Below are 17,351 nucleotides of genomic sequence, written 5' to 3'. Positions count from 1 at the left end.
GTTTTCGTGGTCTTCAGTGAAGCCGTCAGTCTTTAAAGGCCTCATGTCCAATACTAAACCGTAATTAAAAATATGAGAACTCTTAAGGTTCCTCAAGACTCCCACACAGGCCATTTCTATAATATTAACAGAAATGTGAGAAATCTTTAAAAACTGCACAAATTAAAGGTGCTTAAAATTCCTCTTACAAATAACTATATAGGGGGGAAATTGGTTGACTTAAATTCGGCACGAGCCCTCAACTGGTGAGAGGCATCTAAATCTATATATCTGCAGTTTTAAAAGGGGGTTCCATCTATGAGGGGTCAAGCAGAGTTCCATTCCCCCGGAAGTGTCACTGTTACGCTTTTCCACTCTATCTCTAGGACAAAGAACAGCCTTGCCCTCCTTCACCTTCATTCGGCAGGCAATCTAAACGTGATCGCCAATCAGAGCGTTCCTTGTTGATGAGCGAAGAAGGCCGCCGAGTTTCTTTCCCGCTTGCCCATTGGTGTGTCAAAGAAGAAAGGGGGTTGGGTTTCCGTGTAAGTCTCCAATCAGGAAGCTTGGTTGGCTCCTTCTACTCGCCCGTGAGGCCTGCGAAGCGGTTCCTTCGGAGACGCTGCTGAGGGAGAAGTGATGATCGACCCGCAGAAACGGAAAGCACCCGGCCCGGATGTGGCTTTGGTGGCGGCGACGTCCGCGGCCAAGAAGCCCCGCCATGAGCTGATATTAGGTGCTGGACCCGCCGCCGGACAGCCGCCGCCGGGGGCCTTATTGCAGACGGTGAGTCCCGGGCCAGCCCAGCGAAGCACGACTGGGTTTCGTTCTCTGGCTTCTCCGTTAGGAATGGAGGCCTTTGCCCGCTTTAGGCCTGGGGCGAGGTAGTAGAGTAAGGAGGCTTGCCCGAATGGGAAGGGCTGCACCAATTTAGGCTGCGGAATGTCATTTCTTGGAATATTTCCACCTTGTTGATTATTGTTGTTGTTATTGTTACTGGTTTATATTCTGCCCTTTCCCCCATGGGGGCTCGAGGCGGAGTACATCAAAATAAGCAATAATAAAATAATCAAGAATAGCTAAAAACACAATAAAATCAGTTACAGCATTAAGCTCAGAATCTAATCAGCAGTTTACATACCATATATTCTGATCTTGCATAACCCACTGGCCCGTCAGTAACAAACAGTCCAAATAATGATGAAGTAGCAACACTGTATTAATAGCATAATTTTTCAGCACTGATGGTACAGCAGGGGAGGCCAACCGATCTAACAAGTGGACACCTGCTGCCTCATCCAAAAACCTTGATGAACAGCTCTGTTTTACAGGCCCTACGAAAGGCTAACAAGCAAGGTAGGGCCCAGATCTCCATAGGAAGCTGATTCCACCAGGTTGGGGCCAGGACCAAAAAAGCCCTGGCCCTGGTAGAGGCAAGACGCAGCATCTCTTGGGCTGGGGATGGTCAAAAGATCTTGGGAGGCCGAGCAAAGTGACCTGGGGCGTATATAGGGAGAGACAGGCCCGCAGGCCAATAGCTGTAGTGATTGGTGCAATATTAAGACACCCTGCTATAGGAAAAACAGCAGTGCAGAGACAAATAGTTTCTATATACCCTTCAGCTATTTCTGAGCTGGCTTTTTGTTTATGGGAGCTTGTAAGGTTGCCAGTTTCTAGTTGGTGGTTGGCGCGCTCCTTGGATTAGAACTGATTTCCACTTCCCCTGGAGAAAGGGCTGCTTTGGAAGATGGACTCCGTGACATTATCCCCCATTGAAGTTCCTTCTCTCCCCAGCATCTGCTCTTCTCTGGTACCACCCCCAACATTTTCAGGTGTTTCCCAAACTGGAGCTAGCAACCTGAGACTTGGACATAATAGTGATAGCAGTGTGGTGCAGTGGTTAGACTGTCATTCTAGGATCTGGGCTAGTCAGGTTTGAATCCCCAATTTCACATGGGAGTTCCCCAGAAGATCTTGGCCTTGGCCCTTGTCTTCAGACTTATCTGCTTCACAGGACTGTTACGAGGATAAAATGGAGGCAGGGGGGAGATAAATGTTTTATATGGCTTGGGGTCCACATTGAGGAGAAAAGCAGACTGCAAATATCTAAAGAGTAAATGAGTGTATCAAAGTGTTAGCTTTTCTTAACTGTTTTCAAGAAACTGACTTTTTGGAAAATAATGTATCTTGCATGTGTTCAGTGTGGCCTCCAGCAATAAATGGGTAAGGGGCAGTGCCTACCTCAAAGTGTGTGTTTATTGCTGCTCTCAAGTTTGCGGGAATTTACAATTCTGTGCCTTCTTTCTCCATGCATATTAGTTTATGTATAGTAGCTTAAAGTGGTTCTATTTCTCCTTAACGATCTGCCTTCTAGAAGTTCAGTCTTTTTCAGTGTTTATATCATGCTTCCCTGTAGCAGGTTTCAGAGTGACCTATATCAACAAAAATGTTAAAAAAGAAAAAAATAGGAGTCGGATTCCATCAAAGGGTGGGTTTTTTGTTCCTTTTCAACATGCATAATTCTTAAAGCATTCTGTTAAAACTAAAAACCAGACAGTTCAGGCTGCAATCTTGTCTGTGTTTACTTGTGAGGAAGTTGCATTGAACAGTGTGAGTTGCATTGAACTTAGTAGCATTTATTCTCAGGTAAGTGTGCAAAGGATCATGCTGTAGGCTTCTTTTTCTTTTGCTTGTGCATTTCTCTGCCAGTTGTAATATCTTTTCTAGCCTAGCCATCATCTCCAGGCTCAAGCACACTATAGCTTATGCTAGGTATGTTTGTTAGTGTTACTGATAACATGAGCAGAGTTAGTAACACGTGGGTTTTAAGGCTGAACATTGAATCCACTTCTGAGTTCACATCCCACTTAGGGGATCCATTAATCAAATAGGCGTGCTATAATTGCACCAATCACTACAGCTATTGGCTTGATCCACCACACTGAGAAGTAATTATAATTCTGGCTGCAATTTCATGTTTTGAGATGCTTGCTCATCTTGAGAGGTTTGTTAAAACACCTTTGCATCCTTTGAAGGCATTTTGAATTGTAGCAAAATAGTTTTAATAAGATGTAAGGGAAGGCAAAACTCACTGGGAAAAACAATATTGCTAGGAAGAGTTTGGGGCAGCAGAAAAAAAGAAATACCCAGCATGAGTTGGGTTGACTTAATAAAGGAAGGTACAACCTTCAGTTTGTGAGTCCTGAGAAAGGCTGTTAATGACAGAGTGGCATTGTTTTCTGTTGCCCCAGAAGGCTGCATCAGAACCAATGGGTTGAATCAAAAGAGTTTTGCTAAACATTAGGAAGAACTTCCTGGTGAAGCTGTTCTTTAGTAGAACAGGCTTCCTCAAGAGGTGGTGGGCCCTCCTATTTTTGGAGGTTTTTAAGCATTTTAAATGGCCATTTGATATCAATGCTGATTCTGTGACTCACTATGAATTTAGACAGATTATGAGAGGTAGGGCAGGAAGGGATGAGCCAGTGTTCAGCTGTTGTGGCCCTTTCTTACATGCCCAGGATAATGGCAGTTGCCATTTTGGGGTCAGGAAAGAATCTTCCTTCAGGCCAGATTGGGCCAGGGATTCTGGTGGTTTTCTGCCTTTGTCTGGCTGGGCATAGAGCAGGGTTTAAGGTTTATTGGATTTATATCCTGCCCTCCCCGTCGAAGCAGGCTCAGGGAGCCTCAGGGATCACTGAGGAATTGAAGGGGAGGTAGCTGTGAATTGCCTGCAATGTACAAGGGGTTGGACTAGATGACTGTGCCAGCTCTGTCTTTCTGTATTGCTATGATAGGACATTTTGGAGGTCGTCAATTCATAGGACTGTGGAAAGTCAGAAGCAACTTGGTGGCACATAAAACAAAGTTTTCTGAGATCTTTTTGGCACTTAGATGCCTGTTTACTTATTTGTATCTCCTTGACTGTTTTTCATTTATTGCGTTCTAGGGTCCACCAAGATGTTCCTCCCTCCAGGCACCGATTATGTTGCTTTCAGGGCATGAAGGTGAAGTGTACTGTTGTAAATTTCATCCTAATGGAGCCACCTTAGCATCAGCTGGATTTGACAGGCTGATCTGTAAGTTTATTCCTTGAACTGTTTTTTTTAAACGTTATATTCCTGTATATGAAACCACTGTGTTCTTAGATGAAAACTTACAGCCATGTTGGTCTGTCTGTAGTAGAAGAAAAGAGTAAGCGTCCAGTGGAACCTTAAAGATAAACAAAATTTGTGGTTGGGTATGAGCTTTCCTCACTGCTCACTTCTTCAGATACCACTGTGATTAGAAATTCATGAAAGCTCATACCCAGCTGTAATTTAGCACATGCACTGTAATCTTCGCTTTCTGTTTAGAGGGAGCTCAGTTCTCAATGAAACTTTCAGAGTGTTGGTGCAGTTTCTGCCCTTCCTCCTGATATTTCATTCCCTCCAGCAAGGTTGGGCAATAAACTATTTGTCACCCGGTCTATGGGTAAGATGCCCCGTGGCGCAGAGTGTTAAAGCTGCAGTACTGCAGTCCTAAGCTCTGCTCACGACCTGAGTTCTATTCCCGGTGTGGAAGCTGGGTTTTCAGGTAGCTGGCTCGAGGTTGAGTCAGCCTTCCATCCTTCCGAGGTCAGTAAAATGAGCACCCAGCTTGCTGGGGGGAAAGTGTAGATGACTGGGGAAGGCAATGGCAAACCACCCCATAAAAAGTCTGCCATGAAAACGTTGTGAAAATGATGTCACCCCAGTCAGAAACGACTGGTGCTTGCACAGGGGACCTTTCCTTTTCCTATGGGTATATGTGCCTCAATGGTTTGAGGGGGAGATAAAAAGGTCAACTGCAAGTCAGGTCGAAAGGACAACAGAAGGTGTGCAGCAGTTGAAAAGTAATGAAAGTCTTTTGCTCCTTTCGTAAGATTAGCTATCCTTCTAGATGCCAAAATATATTTTAGATTTTAGAGCTTTATGCCTACCCTGTCTTTGAAAGCACTTCATTCATTTTAAAAGAGAATGTTTAATGGGAGAACCCTCTCCCCCACCAGTACTCCCCAAAATTTCCAATTTTCTCATCAGAAAAATCAGAATAAAGGGCCCCGGTGTGGAGTTTTTCTTTTCTTTCACATTTCTAGTTGTGACCATGCACCTACAAAAGGCACTTGAGGCTGGCAAGCTGAAAGAAGCTCTGGAAGCAGAAAAATCTCAGTAGCTCCAAAGTTGTGCAACAATTTTGATATGTTCTTTTGTCTTGATGTGTATTTGTTCTGTGCCTTCTTGATGGCTTGTTGGATGGATCAATAGGGGGATCTTTTCTTTCTCTCCCCTTCCTCTTTCTGTAATCTTGCCATTTTATTTGCAGCATGCACTGGTATACCAGAGATAGGCCTATGTGTGTATGAACATAATACAATTCCCTTTGGGGACACTTAATTATTTCTTTCTGTTATTATTGGTATAGGAAGGAAGATGTCTTGGATATGTTAGATGAGTTAAAAATGTGTTTTGTTTTAACTCTGACTGTTGCAGCTAATTTGAGACTTGCTTTGCCATTTACAAAACGTTAGGTTTGGGAAAGAAGATTTGAGGCGTTAAAGGCTTTTCGGCAAACCTGCCATAGTAACTGCAGTATTTTCTCTCAATGTGACTTGTTTTCAGTACTATGGAACGTGTATGGTGATTGTGATAATTATGCCACCCTGAAAGGACATAGCGGGGCTGTCATGGAGCTGCACTACAACACAGACGGCAGGTTGGTATTGAAAAAACCCTTCAGACTGTCATTTGTCTCATAGACTTTCTCTCTTCTCTGTTTGCAGTGGAATCCCAAGTACAATTTCCTGGGACTAAGCCCCATTGATTAGATCCAGGTAGCGTCCTGAGTAGACCTGCATTAGGATTGCACTGTTGTTTAGGAATGATTATTTGATCACTCAGGATCTTTCTGGAACTTTGGATCTTAATACTCTACTTATTACTCTTTTTCCCAATCTCAGACATGTTTTTAAAAAGGGATCCAAGGGAGATATGGATGAATAGATTAGGCACATTAAGAAGAATGCGATAAGGAGAATCCAGTGGACATAATGTGCTTGGATTTTCAAAAAATTTTTGACAAGTTCCCTCACCCATAACACTTGTATAAACTTTCCTGGGGTTAATGGGCGGGTCCTGTTAAAGATTGAACATTAACTGCACAACAGAAATGAGAGAGTAAATGAGTAATTCTTGCAGGGGGGTCCCATGTGGCTGGTGCTGTTTAATTCAGAACTGATCCATACTTGCAGGTGAGCAGTGTAGCAGCGAGCTTTGCAGATAATTCTGAATTACTCAGGCCGGTGAGAACCAGTAATATGGGATTTCCGGGAAAATTTGAAACCATTTTCCAATTCAAATTTAAGTAATGTTCACAAAATTGCAATAACATTTGCAAAAGTAGGCAAATGCACCATTTACAAGCACCAAGAATGTTCATGAATAGTATCCCATGTTTAGCCCATCTGTCGCAATTGATTTGCTTCCCAACAGCCCTGACAACAGTAAATAAACGAACTGATGTGGTGCAGAAATTTTTCCGTAGAAAAATAGAATATTGGAAATTTTTCGATAGCTAATTAATTTCAATGTAAAGTCAAGGTGACACATATTGAGGTCAAAAAATCCAAACTTTTAAGTATGAAATGAACTCTGGAATTCACCTGGTATCTTAAAATATATGGTTCCCGGGTACTGGAGACACAGCTTTACAAGGCCTGTGTTCCTAAAGTGATTAAGTTTGTGTGGGTTCTCTTCCATATGCTCTGTTTACTCTGCAGTAGACTCATGGACTTCCTTGGGGGCATTTTGGAATGATTGGATCAAGCACTGCAATTGGAGTTAGTTTCAAAAGCAGTGCTCTTTCCTTTGCAGCTGTTGCTGTCTGCAGTTCCAAAATTACCTCTTCTGAAGATGGTCCAAAGACTGTCCAACAGTGTCCTTGTTTACCATCTTATTTATTGTCTCTTGCTAATTGTCTCTTACCTTGTTTATTATTGAGCACATTCTGATCCTTGTCAAGTACCTGTCTTCAGTATTTCAAAAACATTTTTCTCCTAGCATGCTATTCTCTGCCTCCACGGATAAAACAGTAGCAGTGTGGGACAGCGAGACAGGCGAGCGAGTGAAAAGACTCAAGGGCCATACGTCATTTGTGAACTCCTGTTACCCAGCGCGGCGGGGGCCTCAGCTGGTCTGCACAGGCAGTGATGATGGGACAGTAAAGGTTGGTGTTGAGTCATTTTACAAGAGCAGAATATTGTCCAGTGGAGAATGAGCATGTTTAGGAAGTATGCTTTTTCTTTTTTCCTGACCTGGTTCGGTCATAATGCAAACTTAGGTTAAACATGCTACCTCTCTAGTTTTAATGCATGCAGTCTAACTAAATTCACTAGTGACCTTTGAATGTATTCGTATTGGTTATGGGCTGTAACATTAATACATTTGATTTGATTTACTAGTGACATAATGGAACTTCCTTGGTTCCTCCTCCAACAGCAGTCTATTGATCTCCGTGAAATGCTAATCCTAGGAGATAGGGGATCCTGAACAATGACATGAAGGGGGTGGATGGTCTGCAGCAGGAAGGGTGAATTGGCAAAAATTACTAATTTTGTCAGGTTCCAACTCAACTTTTTTTCTGTCTTTGGATATGGACAGCATCTTTTTTGGGAGAAGAAGCATGTGCTTTTTACCCACTTCCTATTTCCATAGGAAGTAAGACAAGTGCCTCTAATGGATGGTCTTTCATTCAGACTCTGCAAGAGAAAAGCAGAGACCCGTGTTGTCCCCTATGAAATACAGAGATGGCCATTCAGAGCACAGGGCTCTCTAGTAGCATTCATTCTCCCCTCCATACACATGAAAGCTAGTTTCCAATATTCCATCACAGCCAAGAAATAAAGCCCAGGACTGGGAGATGTTCATGAAAAGGCAGTGCTTGATTTTCAGCAGGGTCCCTGAGGCACATGGCAAGGGTAACTCTTTGTAGTCAGATGGCTGCCATTCAGCCCTGCGGCCCTGGCCAGCTTCTCACAGAGGGGAGATTTTGATAAATACTCAGATTCTGGTGACAATTATAACTCATTCTTTTTTTTGTACTTTTCTTAAAATTTTGCCATTGACTTTCCTGTTAATTTCATTTTCATGCCTCCCTTTTTCTGTTTCCCTCCTCAGCTGTGGGACATCAGGAAAAAAGCTGCTGTTCAGACCTTTCAGAATACTTACCAAGTCTTATCTGTCACTTTTAATGATACCAGTGACCAGATAATATCTGGAGGCATAGACAACGATATCAAGGTAACGCCAGAGGGTAGCTGTTTTGGTCTGCAGTAATACAGCTAGAGTTCAGTCCAGTAGCACCTGAGAGATTTTCAGGGTACAAAGTTTCAAGAATCAAAGCTGTCTTTGTCAGGCAACCCAATGCTTATCATAGGAAGTCCCATAATGATTTAAAGTTCATTCATTGGAGCTCCTGCACTAAAAATTGGCTTTAAATCTTCTTAGAGAGCTTATTGCCAGAGAGAATAATGAAAATATGTCAAAAGTATGGTGGCTTTCTTGTCAGTGAGAAAGGAAAACTGGGTGTGTCTATGAGTGGGTGGCTTCAGGAACGCAGAATAAACTTGAGAAACAAAATGGGACGCCTGTCCACCTGCAAAAGTAGGAGGCATAGTGAGGCTGGGTTGTATCCCCTCCCCCATTAAAAAGGGTAACATTTCAATTTTGCTCTGAAGTTTGTCTTTTATGGAAGCTGCCATTGGCTGCGTACCTTGTCGGGCACTGCAGTGTAAAAGTGCTTCTGCAGAAAAGGCATTGGACAATCTCTCTTAATGTATCGTTGAGTTTACTGCTAGGCCTGCAATGGCTATTTTTCAGGCCCTGAAACTCTGAAATGCAACAGTGCTGTTTTGCAGCAAGCTGTTTCCAACAGTCTAAATAACTGCTTCTTGTGCAGATTTATTTGTCTCTTAACTGAGAAACTACTGTACCGGTGTTTCTGTGTATTTAAAGGTGTGGGACCTTCGACAAAACAAGTTAACCTATACAATGAGAGGACACGCTGACTCTGTCACAGGTCTCAGTCTGAGCTCAGAAGGCTCGTACTTGCTTTCCAATGCAATGGACAATACAGGTAATTCTTTTCTGGTGCATAATTCCTTTCAGAAGGAAGGCATATATAGCAAGGAGTCTGTCTTCAGAAGCTTCTAGTTAATGATTAGGAAACTGGGACGTTTGGGGAGAAATAGTTTCAGCTTTTGGTAGTTGCATATTCAAGCCCCAAGAGTAAATGCCAATGCAATGCATCAGAATTAGACGCTTGCATGAAAAGAATTGCCTGGATAAATCAAATCAATATATGAGTTTTACTGCCTGCCCACCCACTGCTTTTTAAATCTTTATTGCCCTCTTGGGTCTTCATGTTGCAGTTACTTTAGATGCTGCAACTGGCAGTATTCCCCATCCTATCTCTTGACCTGTTTCTTTGCTTTCCAAAATAGTGAGCACTTCCTGACTTTAAATGCTTTGCTGTTTCCTCATTCCACCATCCTGTTAGCTCCTCATTTCCCTTGCCCCTGAGCTTAAGTTGTATTCATGGTTTCTCTTTCTTTGTCTAGGTCCACTCTTGTGCTTTTCCCACAGTCTCTTTGTCTTCAGGCTGCCTCTTGTTTCTTCTGGGCTGTTTAATCCCAGCCAAGATGACAGCTTTCCCTTGCCACACATGAGCCAGACTCCACATTTGTCTGGCCCTGGGCAGCTGAACATTCCGTGATGAATCTGCTCAGCCTAATCAGTATCCAAGGCTTCACTGCCTTATACATAGTACTGTATCAAGTCCTTCAGTAGTTTGAAAGCTGTGCTGCAAAAGCCAAGGGAAATTTGTACACTGGGCATGTAGTCTGAAGATACCATCAGTGTTCGGAAAACATCTGGCAGCACAGACTTTGAAATGTCAGTTGCCTGACAATAGTTAGCCTAGCAGCTTCAGTTTGAATCCATCATTTGTTCATGCCTTTGGTTTGGAACTCTGAGCTTTACAGTGCTTATCCAGCTCCCCTCAGAGTACTGATGTGGGTACTTTACAAAGTGCAGACTTAAGTGTCCTGCTCCTTGGGAGTGGTCCTGTAGATGTGTTAACGCCCCCTTTTTAAGATAGTTTTTTGTGTTAAATTATCCTCATATGATCTTGGATACTGGCGAGGGCTGATAATCCAGCAGTTGTAGCTTGTGACGAGATAACACATTAGATAAGAATTCTAGTGGCTCACAGAACACCAACCCTGCTGTGTTCCTAGTTAATACCCTGTAGTTAAAGCAGCACTAAACTGCTATTCTGTGCCTGTTACAGTTCGCATCTGGGATGTCCGGCCTTTCGCCCCTAAGGAGAGATGTGTCAAGATCCTTCAAGGGAATGTGCATAATTTTGAAAAGGTGAGCCACGGTTGCTTGCTGGAACACTCTTTGTTTATGGGTGGCAGCTGAGAATTAATTCATATGTAAATGGCTGTTTAAAATTTCAAAACCCTTCAAACCCTTTTTAATAAGTGCTGCACCTAAGATTAATGTGTGAGGTGGAATTCCAATTAAAGCTGCTGCAGCTAAATTTTTTCCTCTCTTCCAAGTGCAGCTCTAATTGTCTATAAATTAAGTGTCTTGACATTCACAATCTACTTCTTGTAAGATTACAAGATACTGGATATTTTGGGCAATAAAAAGTAATATTACTGCAGACTAAGCTTTCAGAAGGGGGGGGGGGGACATTGCCGCAGCATTCTCAATATCGAAAGCTGCGGCGACCGTATTTCAAGCCAGATGAGGAAATGGAGGTTTGCTTTGGGATTTACATGGTGTTCTCTTGTTCGTCAGAATCTTCTGCGATGCTCTTGGTCACCAGATGGAAGCAAGATAGCCGCTGGGTCAGCAGACAGGTAAAAAACAAATGAACCATAGGATTCTGTTTACCCGTAGGGTTCTGTTTGTCTTCAAGTGCAAGCCACTTCTAAATACAGTTAAAGCTGGTGATGACCTGACATGGATGGCCCACACCAGCCTAATCTCATCAGACCTCAGAAGCGAAGTACGGTCGGCCGTGGTTCATACTTGGCTGGGAGACTGCCAAGGAAGTCTGGGGTTGTTACGCAATAGCAGGCAATGGCAAGCCATTTCTGTTCATCTCAGGACCCGCCCTAGACTGTCTGGCACCTTAGGCAAAGCTGGCTTCTGGCGGCCCCCCCCCAATTCTGATAAAATCACCGAGTCACATGGGGGTGCTCAATTTGGCACCCCAGAAGGCTGGCGCCCTAGGCAATTGCCTAGTGCAGGGGTGGCCAATGGTAGCTCTCCAGATGTTTTTTGCCTACAACTCCCATCAACCCCAGCCAGCATGGCCAATGGATGGGGCTGATGGGAGTTATAGGCAAAAAACATCTGGAGAGCTACTGTTGGCCACCCCTGGCCTAGTGGCAAGGCCAACCCTGGTTCATCTCTTGCCTTGATGGCAAACAACAGCTTCTAATAGCCTGAAATCAAGTACAGGGATGCATACATACAAACTTATAGATCCAATTGTAAAGTGCAGCTGGAAATCCTGTCTTCCTTGTATAATAATGCTTTAGATATTAATTTCTTGAATATCAAAATCTTCAGCCGCAAGCAAAAGCCATCTGTAAATGTGTTGGAGAGTAACATAAAGCTGTTATCGGAAGAGGCAAGGAATATTTTTCTGCCCCAGAGCATAACCGGCTGCTGTTAATGTGTTCTGTGCCAGATGCTTTGTAGCATTTTGGCTGGAAATGCATGTGTGTGGTGTGTGTGTGTGTGTGCGTTCCTTCCAAGTTTGTCAGCATCGCTCAAGTTGGAAAGAGGGGCTCTTCCTACTCAGCAAATAGATTCGATAGCCAGAGTTATTTAACTGGCCAAATTAAAACTGCTCTTCTGGGACTAATACGTAGAAAAGGAAACTTAATTGCAAAACTACCTTCCTCAGTCATGATATATGAACTGTAGGGAACAGAAAAGACGTGATTTACAGATCTACCCAGTCCCTTGACAGACTCACGTCATGGGTCCAGCCACTGCTGTTTGGTTCTCTGCCCTCTTTGGAAATGCACCTTTTGCCAGACACACTTCTCGCTTAAGGGCACCATGGCCAGGGCAGCCCATTATTTTGCAGTCAGACTGTCCTTTGCAGGAAGTTGCCTCATGCTTAGCCAAGCCACTGAGATGGTCCCATCTTGCAACAAGAGTTGGCCGGGTCTGGTGGGAGCTGCGTCTTGGCATTCAGTTTCACCATTGGAAGGCCTTCGCTCATGCCCGATTGCCTTTTTGCAGGTTCGTTTACGTTTGGGACACAACCTCCAGAAGAATCCTCTACAAGCTGCCAGGCCATGCTGGTTCAATAAACGAAGTGGCTTTTCATCCAGAGGAACCCATCAGTAAGTCTTCTTTTCCCCCCAAATAAAGCATTTGCAGTCTGCTTTTCTGCACATACCAGGACCCAAATCGGCTTACCAAATAAATCCAAAAATCCAGTGTACATTAAGCAAACCAAAACATCCATATTATAATGCTGCAGCATCCTGAGCTTTTACTGGCTTCCCTATGTGGAGCTCATTCAGGGCCTCAGGAGACAAGCCACAGGCTAAGTGCCCCTTGGCTTGTGCCTCTGGCTACGCTTGTGTTAAATACCTGTGCAGCGGAGGAGGAACAGAAGCTTAGCTCAGGGTCTCCTGCTGGCAAAGAGAAGTTCCCAGCCTTCCTCCTCTCCTCTGGCCTCACGCCACATCCAGGCTGTGTATCTGCAAAAAAGGAACAGATGCTTAAACTGGAGCTCATCCTGTTGGCAATTCCCAGGCTCCCCCTCCTCCATCGTGAATATTCAGGAAGTGCGGAGGCATGTGGAAGCAGAGAGGGTGGCTCTTCTGAAAATGTTACTACAAGCTGGCCATGTTAAATAGCTCCGAGAGATACCCCGAGCCCCATTCAATGAGTCCCTTGAGTTATAAGGTTTGCTGCAAGTAGCAGTGCTGCAGGACCCACACAATGTGAATGAAGCGCAGCAGGTGGAAACTGTCCTCCCTAGAGAACTTTGGGGAGCCCCTGTAGTACGGTGGTTAGAGTGATTTTAGATCACTCAGTTTTGAATCCCTTCTCCATCATGGCAGCTTGCTGGGTGGCCTTGGGCCCATTTTACACTCTTAACCTCGTTTATCCCGCAGTGTAAAGTGTTGAATATTGTAAGCCATTTTTAGTCCCTGTTGGGGAAAGAAAGTGAGGTATAAATCAAGTAAATAATATACATTTAGGGGATGAAAGCTTTAGGAATGTTCTTGCCAGACGTGCTGGATCTCATAGGGCAGAGAGGATGAGACTCATGGTTCCCTTCCATTTGCTGCATTTGGTTTTGGTCTTGTCTTTTGAGAGTGTTTGCTGCTGACAAGAAGTGAGTTGTGCTTCAAGGCACAAATCTAAAGCTGAATGGGGGGGGGGGGCATGATGAATTGGAATGGTCTGCCTACCCTTTCTTTGTTCATTGCAATAAGATGCTTTAGTAAAAATTGCACCCTCTAGTGGGAATGTTGTGAAGAGCTTTGGTGTATTGTTTTCTGAAACAAAGATCCCGGTGTTGAAAAACATTCATCCACATTCATAGAGCTCACAAAGACCGTGAAAATTATCTGCATTCCAGCATGAGTGAGGAAGAAGCTGTCAGCTTCTTTTGGAATTGCACATGGGCAGTTCATGATCCCATTTGTAGGGACTGATATTTTTATTTGTTTGGCATGGATTATCCTGCCCTTCCTTGACAGAATTCAAGGTGGCACGCATGACTCTTCCCTCCCTTCCTTCACCTTCCCCCTCCCACCCCTTAAGGAATGACCAGAGGGCCAATTTGAACCTGGGTTTCTCATTCCTAAGGAGCCCTGTGGCACAGAGTGGTAAAGCTGCAGCACTGCAGTCCAAGCTCTCTGCTCACAACCTGGGTTCGATCCCGGCAGAAGCTGGGTTCAGGTAACTGGCTCAAGGTTGACTCAGCCTTCCAACCTTCCGAGGTCAGTAAAATGAGTGCCCAGCTTGCTGGGGGGAAAGATGACTGGGGAAGGCAATGGCAAACCACCCCATAACAAAATGTCACCCCACAGTTGGAAACGACTGATTCTTGCACAGGGGACTACTGTTTTATTGTGACTTCACTGCATGTCGTGAGCTGCCCTGAGCCTACTTCAGGTGGGGAGGGCGGGATACAAATTGAATAAACTAAACAACCTTTACCTTTACTTTCTCATTCCTCGCATGACACTGTTGGAAGACCTTGCCTGGCAGCTCAGTACTGCATTAGGCACGTTTGCAAGGAAGCCAGTTTAAGACCGATTAAAGCAAGAGGGATCTAAAAGACTGAAATGACAATAATTAAGCGTTCGGATTTTCTGAAAACATGTTTGTTTCTTCCCATCAGTTCTGTCGGCATCTAGTGACAAACGGCTGTATATGGGGGAGATCCAGTGAGCGGATGATGGCTGCGACGGTTCATACCTTGGATGTTCAGAACCGGATAGCTTCCTAACGAATTCAGATTGCTCCATGTTACCGTAATGGAAGAGGAAGAGACTGCAAGGAAAACCATCTCCTATGCAGAGTTAACCTGTAGCCTCTCAGAGGGTCCCTCCTCGACCATGCCGTAGAAATGATAAACGGCTTGCAGTTTGAGAATTGCTAGGATTTACAAGAGGGGCTTGTGCGGATTTCCCATTTCAGTTGGAAAGCATGCTTGGGGGTCACTAACACAACCTCCTGGCCAGTATAAAATGTTGCTGTTGAATATTGTATGCTTCCCACCAGGTTAATTTTGTTTTTTTATATGCTGAAGGGAGTAAAAAATCTTTTACAAAAAGCAGCGTAGATAGGATCTGTGTTATATGCCGTTTCGTGTTTTTGTCTGAACGGGTGGAAGGAGCTGTTGCACAAAATAATCTGAAATGGATGATAAATCATACAAGGGATCATGTCACAAAAGGGCATACAAAATGGAATATGCTACAGGGTATCGGTGCCTGATACTGCACAAAGGTCTTGGTTTTAGAAAAAAAAAATTGTTTGAAAATATAGTGCTGTCTTGGTCAGGGTAGCCCAGGCAAGCCCCATCTCATCAGAACTCAGAAGCTAAGCAAGGTGGACTCTGGCAAGTACTTGGGTGGGAGACCTCCTTGGGATACCAGAAGTTGGGGGGCAGGGGCAGGCTTTATTCAGCCACATATCCTCCAGGCCTCCACTAGGGGTGAGTCACCAGAGCTTGCCGTAACTTGCAGGTGCGTGCACACGCATGCACATTTTTAAAAATGCCAGAAAAAGAAAGAAAATAAGCATCCGTTTTGGTAATACTGATTTAATTCATTTGTTTTGCCTTCTATCTTCTCAGCTCTTGCGATGGTTCCCAGTAGTAACTGCAGACATACACAGTAGTAGAACATTCATTCTGTCTTGAAGCTGAAGAAGTAGTGCATCCTTTTAAAAATTTAGTGGCATAAATAGTCAATAATTAAAAACGGTGTCAGCAGAACACAGAAGAGCCATAACAGGACCTTACCTGGGTGGCCGGACTAGCCTGGCGGTGTCACATTGTGGAAGCTAAGCAGGGTTTCCCCGCTTAGAACCTGGAAGGGAGACCTGCAGGAAAGTCCAGGGCTGCTATGTGGAGACTGGCAATGTTAAACTACCTCTGTTCATCTTGAAAGCCCCAAGAGGGGCCACAGTAAGTCAGCTGTAGTTTGATGACAGATGCCAGAGCACTGAACAAACCCTCAACATATTTGAGGGGGGGGGGGACAAAGGTTATTGGGTGCCAGAAATGCGTCACTGCATCAGGCGAACGGATACAGAGGCGCCCCACACCTCAGGCTATCATAACACTTATTTCTGCTGGTGAAAATGTTGGAAGTTCAGGGCAGAGGCTCCAACCACAAGCTCAGCGATGACTTGGCAGCCAGCATCATTCTTTTTTAATAGAAAAGCTCACGTCCAAAAAGTGAATGCGCCTCACTTAAGTAATGATTCATGGATGTACTGTGAGAGGTTGGTGCTCAATTGTATTTCTGTGTCTCTTGCTCACGGAACATCACGTGGTCCCATTTAAGAGGTGAATCAATTTTATCAGGGTGAACAATCTATTTCTTCAATTGGCTTTTAAGGGCAAGAGGCTTTTTGTTCTTTGAAAACACTTAGACTTTTGGAAAGCAACAAGCTCGTCTTCTGTGTTGAGAATAGATAGGAAAATGCATAGATATCTATTTGTAATGTCCAAAGCCAGTTTTCAAGAGTGTGAATATATGGATGAAATATCAATGGACTTGCAAAAAAAGGGAGTCTTTTCCAGTTTACCCCCCCACCAGTAATAAAACCCTAAATGAGAAACTTGGATTGAAGAAGAGTCAGATTCATACTAACTCTTCACTCAGTGTCTCAGAGTGGCTTACAATCTTCTCCTTCCCTTCCTAAAAAGAAAAAAAAATCTTCTCCTTCCCTTCCTTTCCTCACAACAGACACCCTGACGTGGGCTGAGAGAGCTCTGAGAGAACTGTGACTGGCCCAAGGTAACCCAGCTGGCTGTATGTGGAGAGATTAGAGTCCACTGCTCTTAACCACTACACTAAACTGACTGAAGTGTTTGAAGCTTTCTTCCTATTAACTTCAGTGTGTTAAATTAGTTGTTCCTGCTCCTCACTGGCTTAATTGATGAAGAGTTATCAAATGTTTATGAACATTCTACGCATTCAGATGCTGGTCATTTTTCCCAACCACAATGGTGAGGATGTGAGCTGTTAATAAGGGATGGCTATGGGTGAGCAGGCAACCATACTGAGACATTGGTTAATTGTTAGTGTTCAAAGGTTCAGTGTACACGAATCAAAACAGGGAGTGAAGAGTGCTTATGGATGAGTACTGAAGAGGAAAGAGGTCTCTGTGTATCACCCTATTGTGCAAAGGGACCCAAGTGTACCAATCACAGAAGCAGCAAAACGCTGACTCCAGGCAAGTTAGATTCCCCATCAGTATTCCCTCTAAGCTGTGTTAGTGTGAGCTAGCTCAGTTTTTTACCTTCTGGCTCACACATTTGTTTTAAGCTCAGGAAAAATGACCTCGGGGCAAATTTATGCAGTAGCTCATAAAGTAGAATTTTTGCTTATGAAACTCCACAGGTTAGAGGGAGCATTGGTCTCCATATGTGCAAAGAATTATCCAGTATACTGAAAAATATGGATTTGTTAAAATAGGGGAGAAAAATGCCCCAGCCCTAATGAAGGTGGAATATGCTCCAAGAGCATGGACTTTTGAGAACAACTAAGAGGCGTAGGGAAAGCAAAA

General features: G+C 44.0%; 1 protein-coding gene across 1 annotated transcript; it reads left to right on the top strand.

The window, feature by feature from the left end:
• The first annotated feature begins 430 nt into the window (after positions 1 to 430).
• Positions 431 to 14,883, top strand: SNRNP40 (small nuclear ribonucleoprotein U5 subunit 40). The gene is made up of 10 exons (XM_060258302.1): positions 431 to 765; positions 3,926 to 4,055; positions 5,616 to 5,709; positions 7,053 to 7,218; positions 8,169 to 8,291; positions 9,006 to 9,126; positions 10,342 to 10,424; positions 10,860 to 10,921; positions 12,324 to 12,427; positions 14,449 to 14,883. Exons 1-10 carry the CDS (start codon positions 619 to 621, stop codon positions 14,496 to 14,498), a joined length of 1,080 nt encoding a protein of 359 aa, XP_060114285.1. The 5' UTR covers positions 431 to 618; the 3' UTR covers positions 14,499 to 14,883.
• Positions 14,884 to 17,351: the final 2,468 nt, after the last annotated feature.

The sequence above is a fragment of the Heteronotia binoei genome, chromosome 17 (genome assembly GCF_032191835.1).
Source record: "Heteronotia binoei isolate CCM8104 ecotype False Entrance Well chromosome 17, APGP_CSIRO_Hbin_v1, whole genome shotgun sequence".
NCBI lineage: Eukaryota > Metazoa > Chordata > Lepidosauria > Squamata > Gekkonidae > Heteronotia > Heteronotia binoei.
Note: the sequence above shows the minus strand (reverse complement) of the source record. Positions and strands in the feature narration are given on the sequence as shown.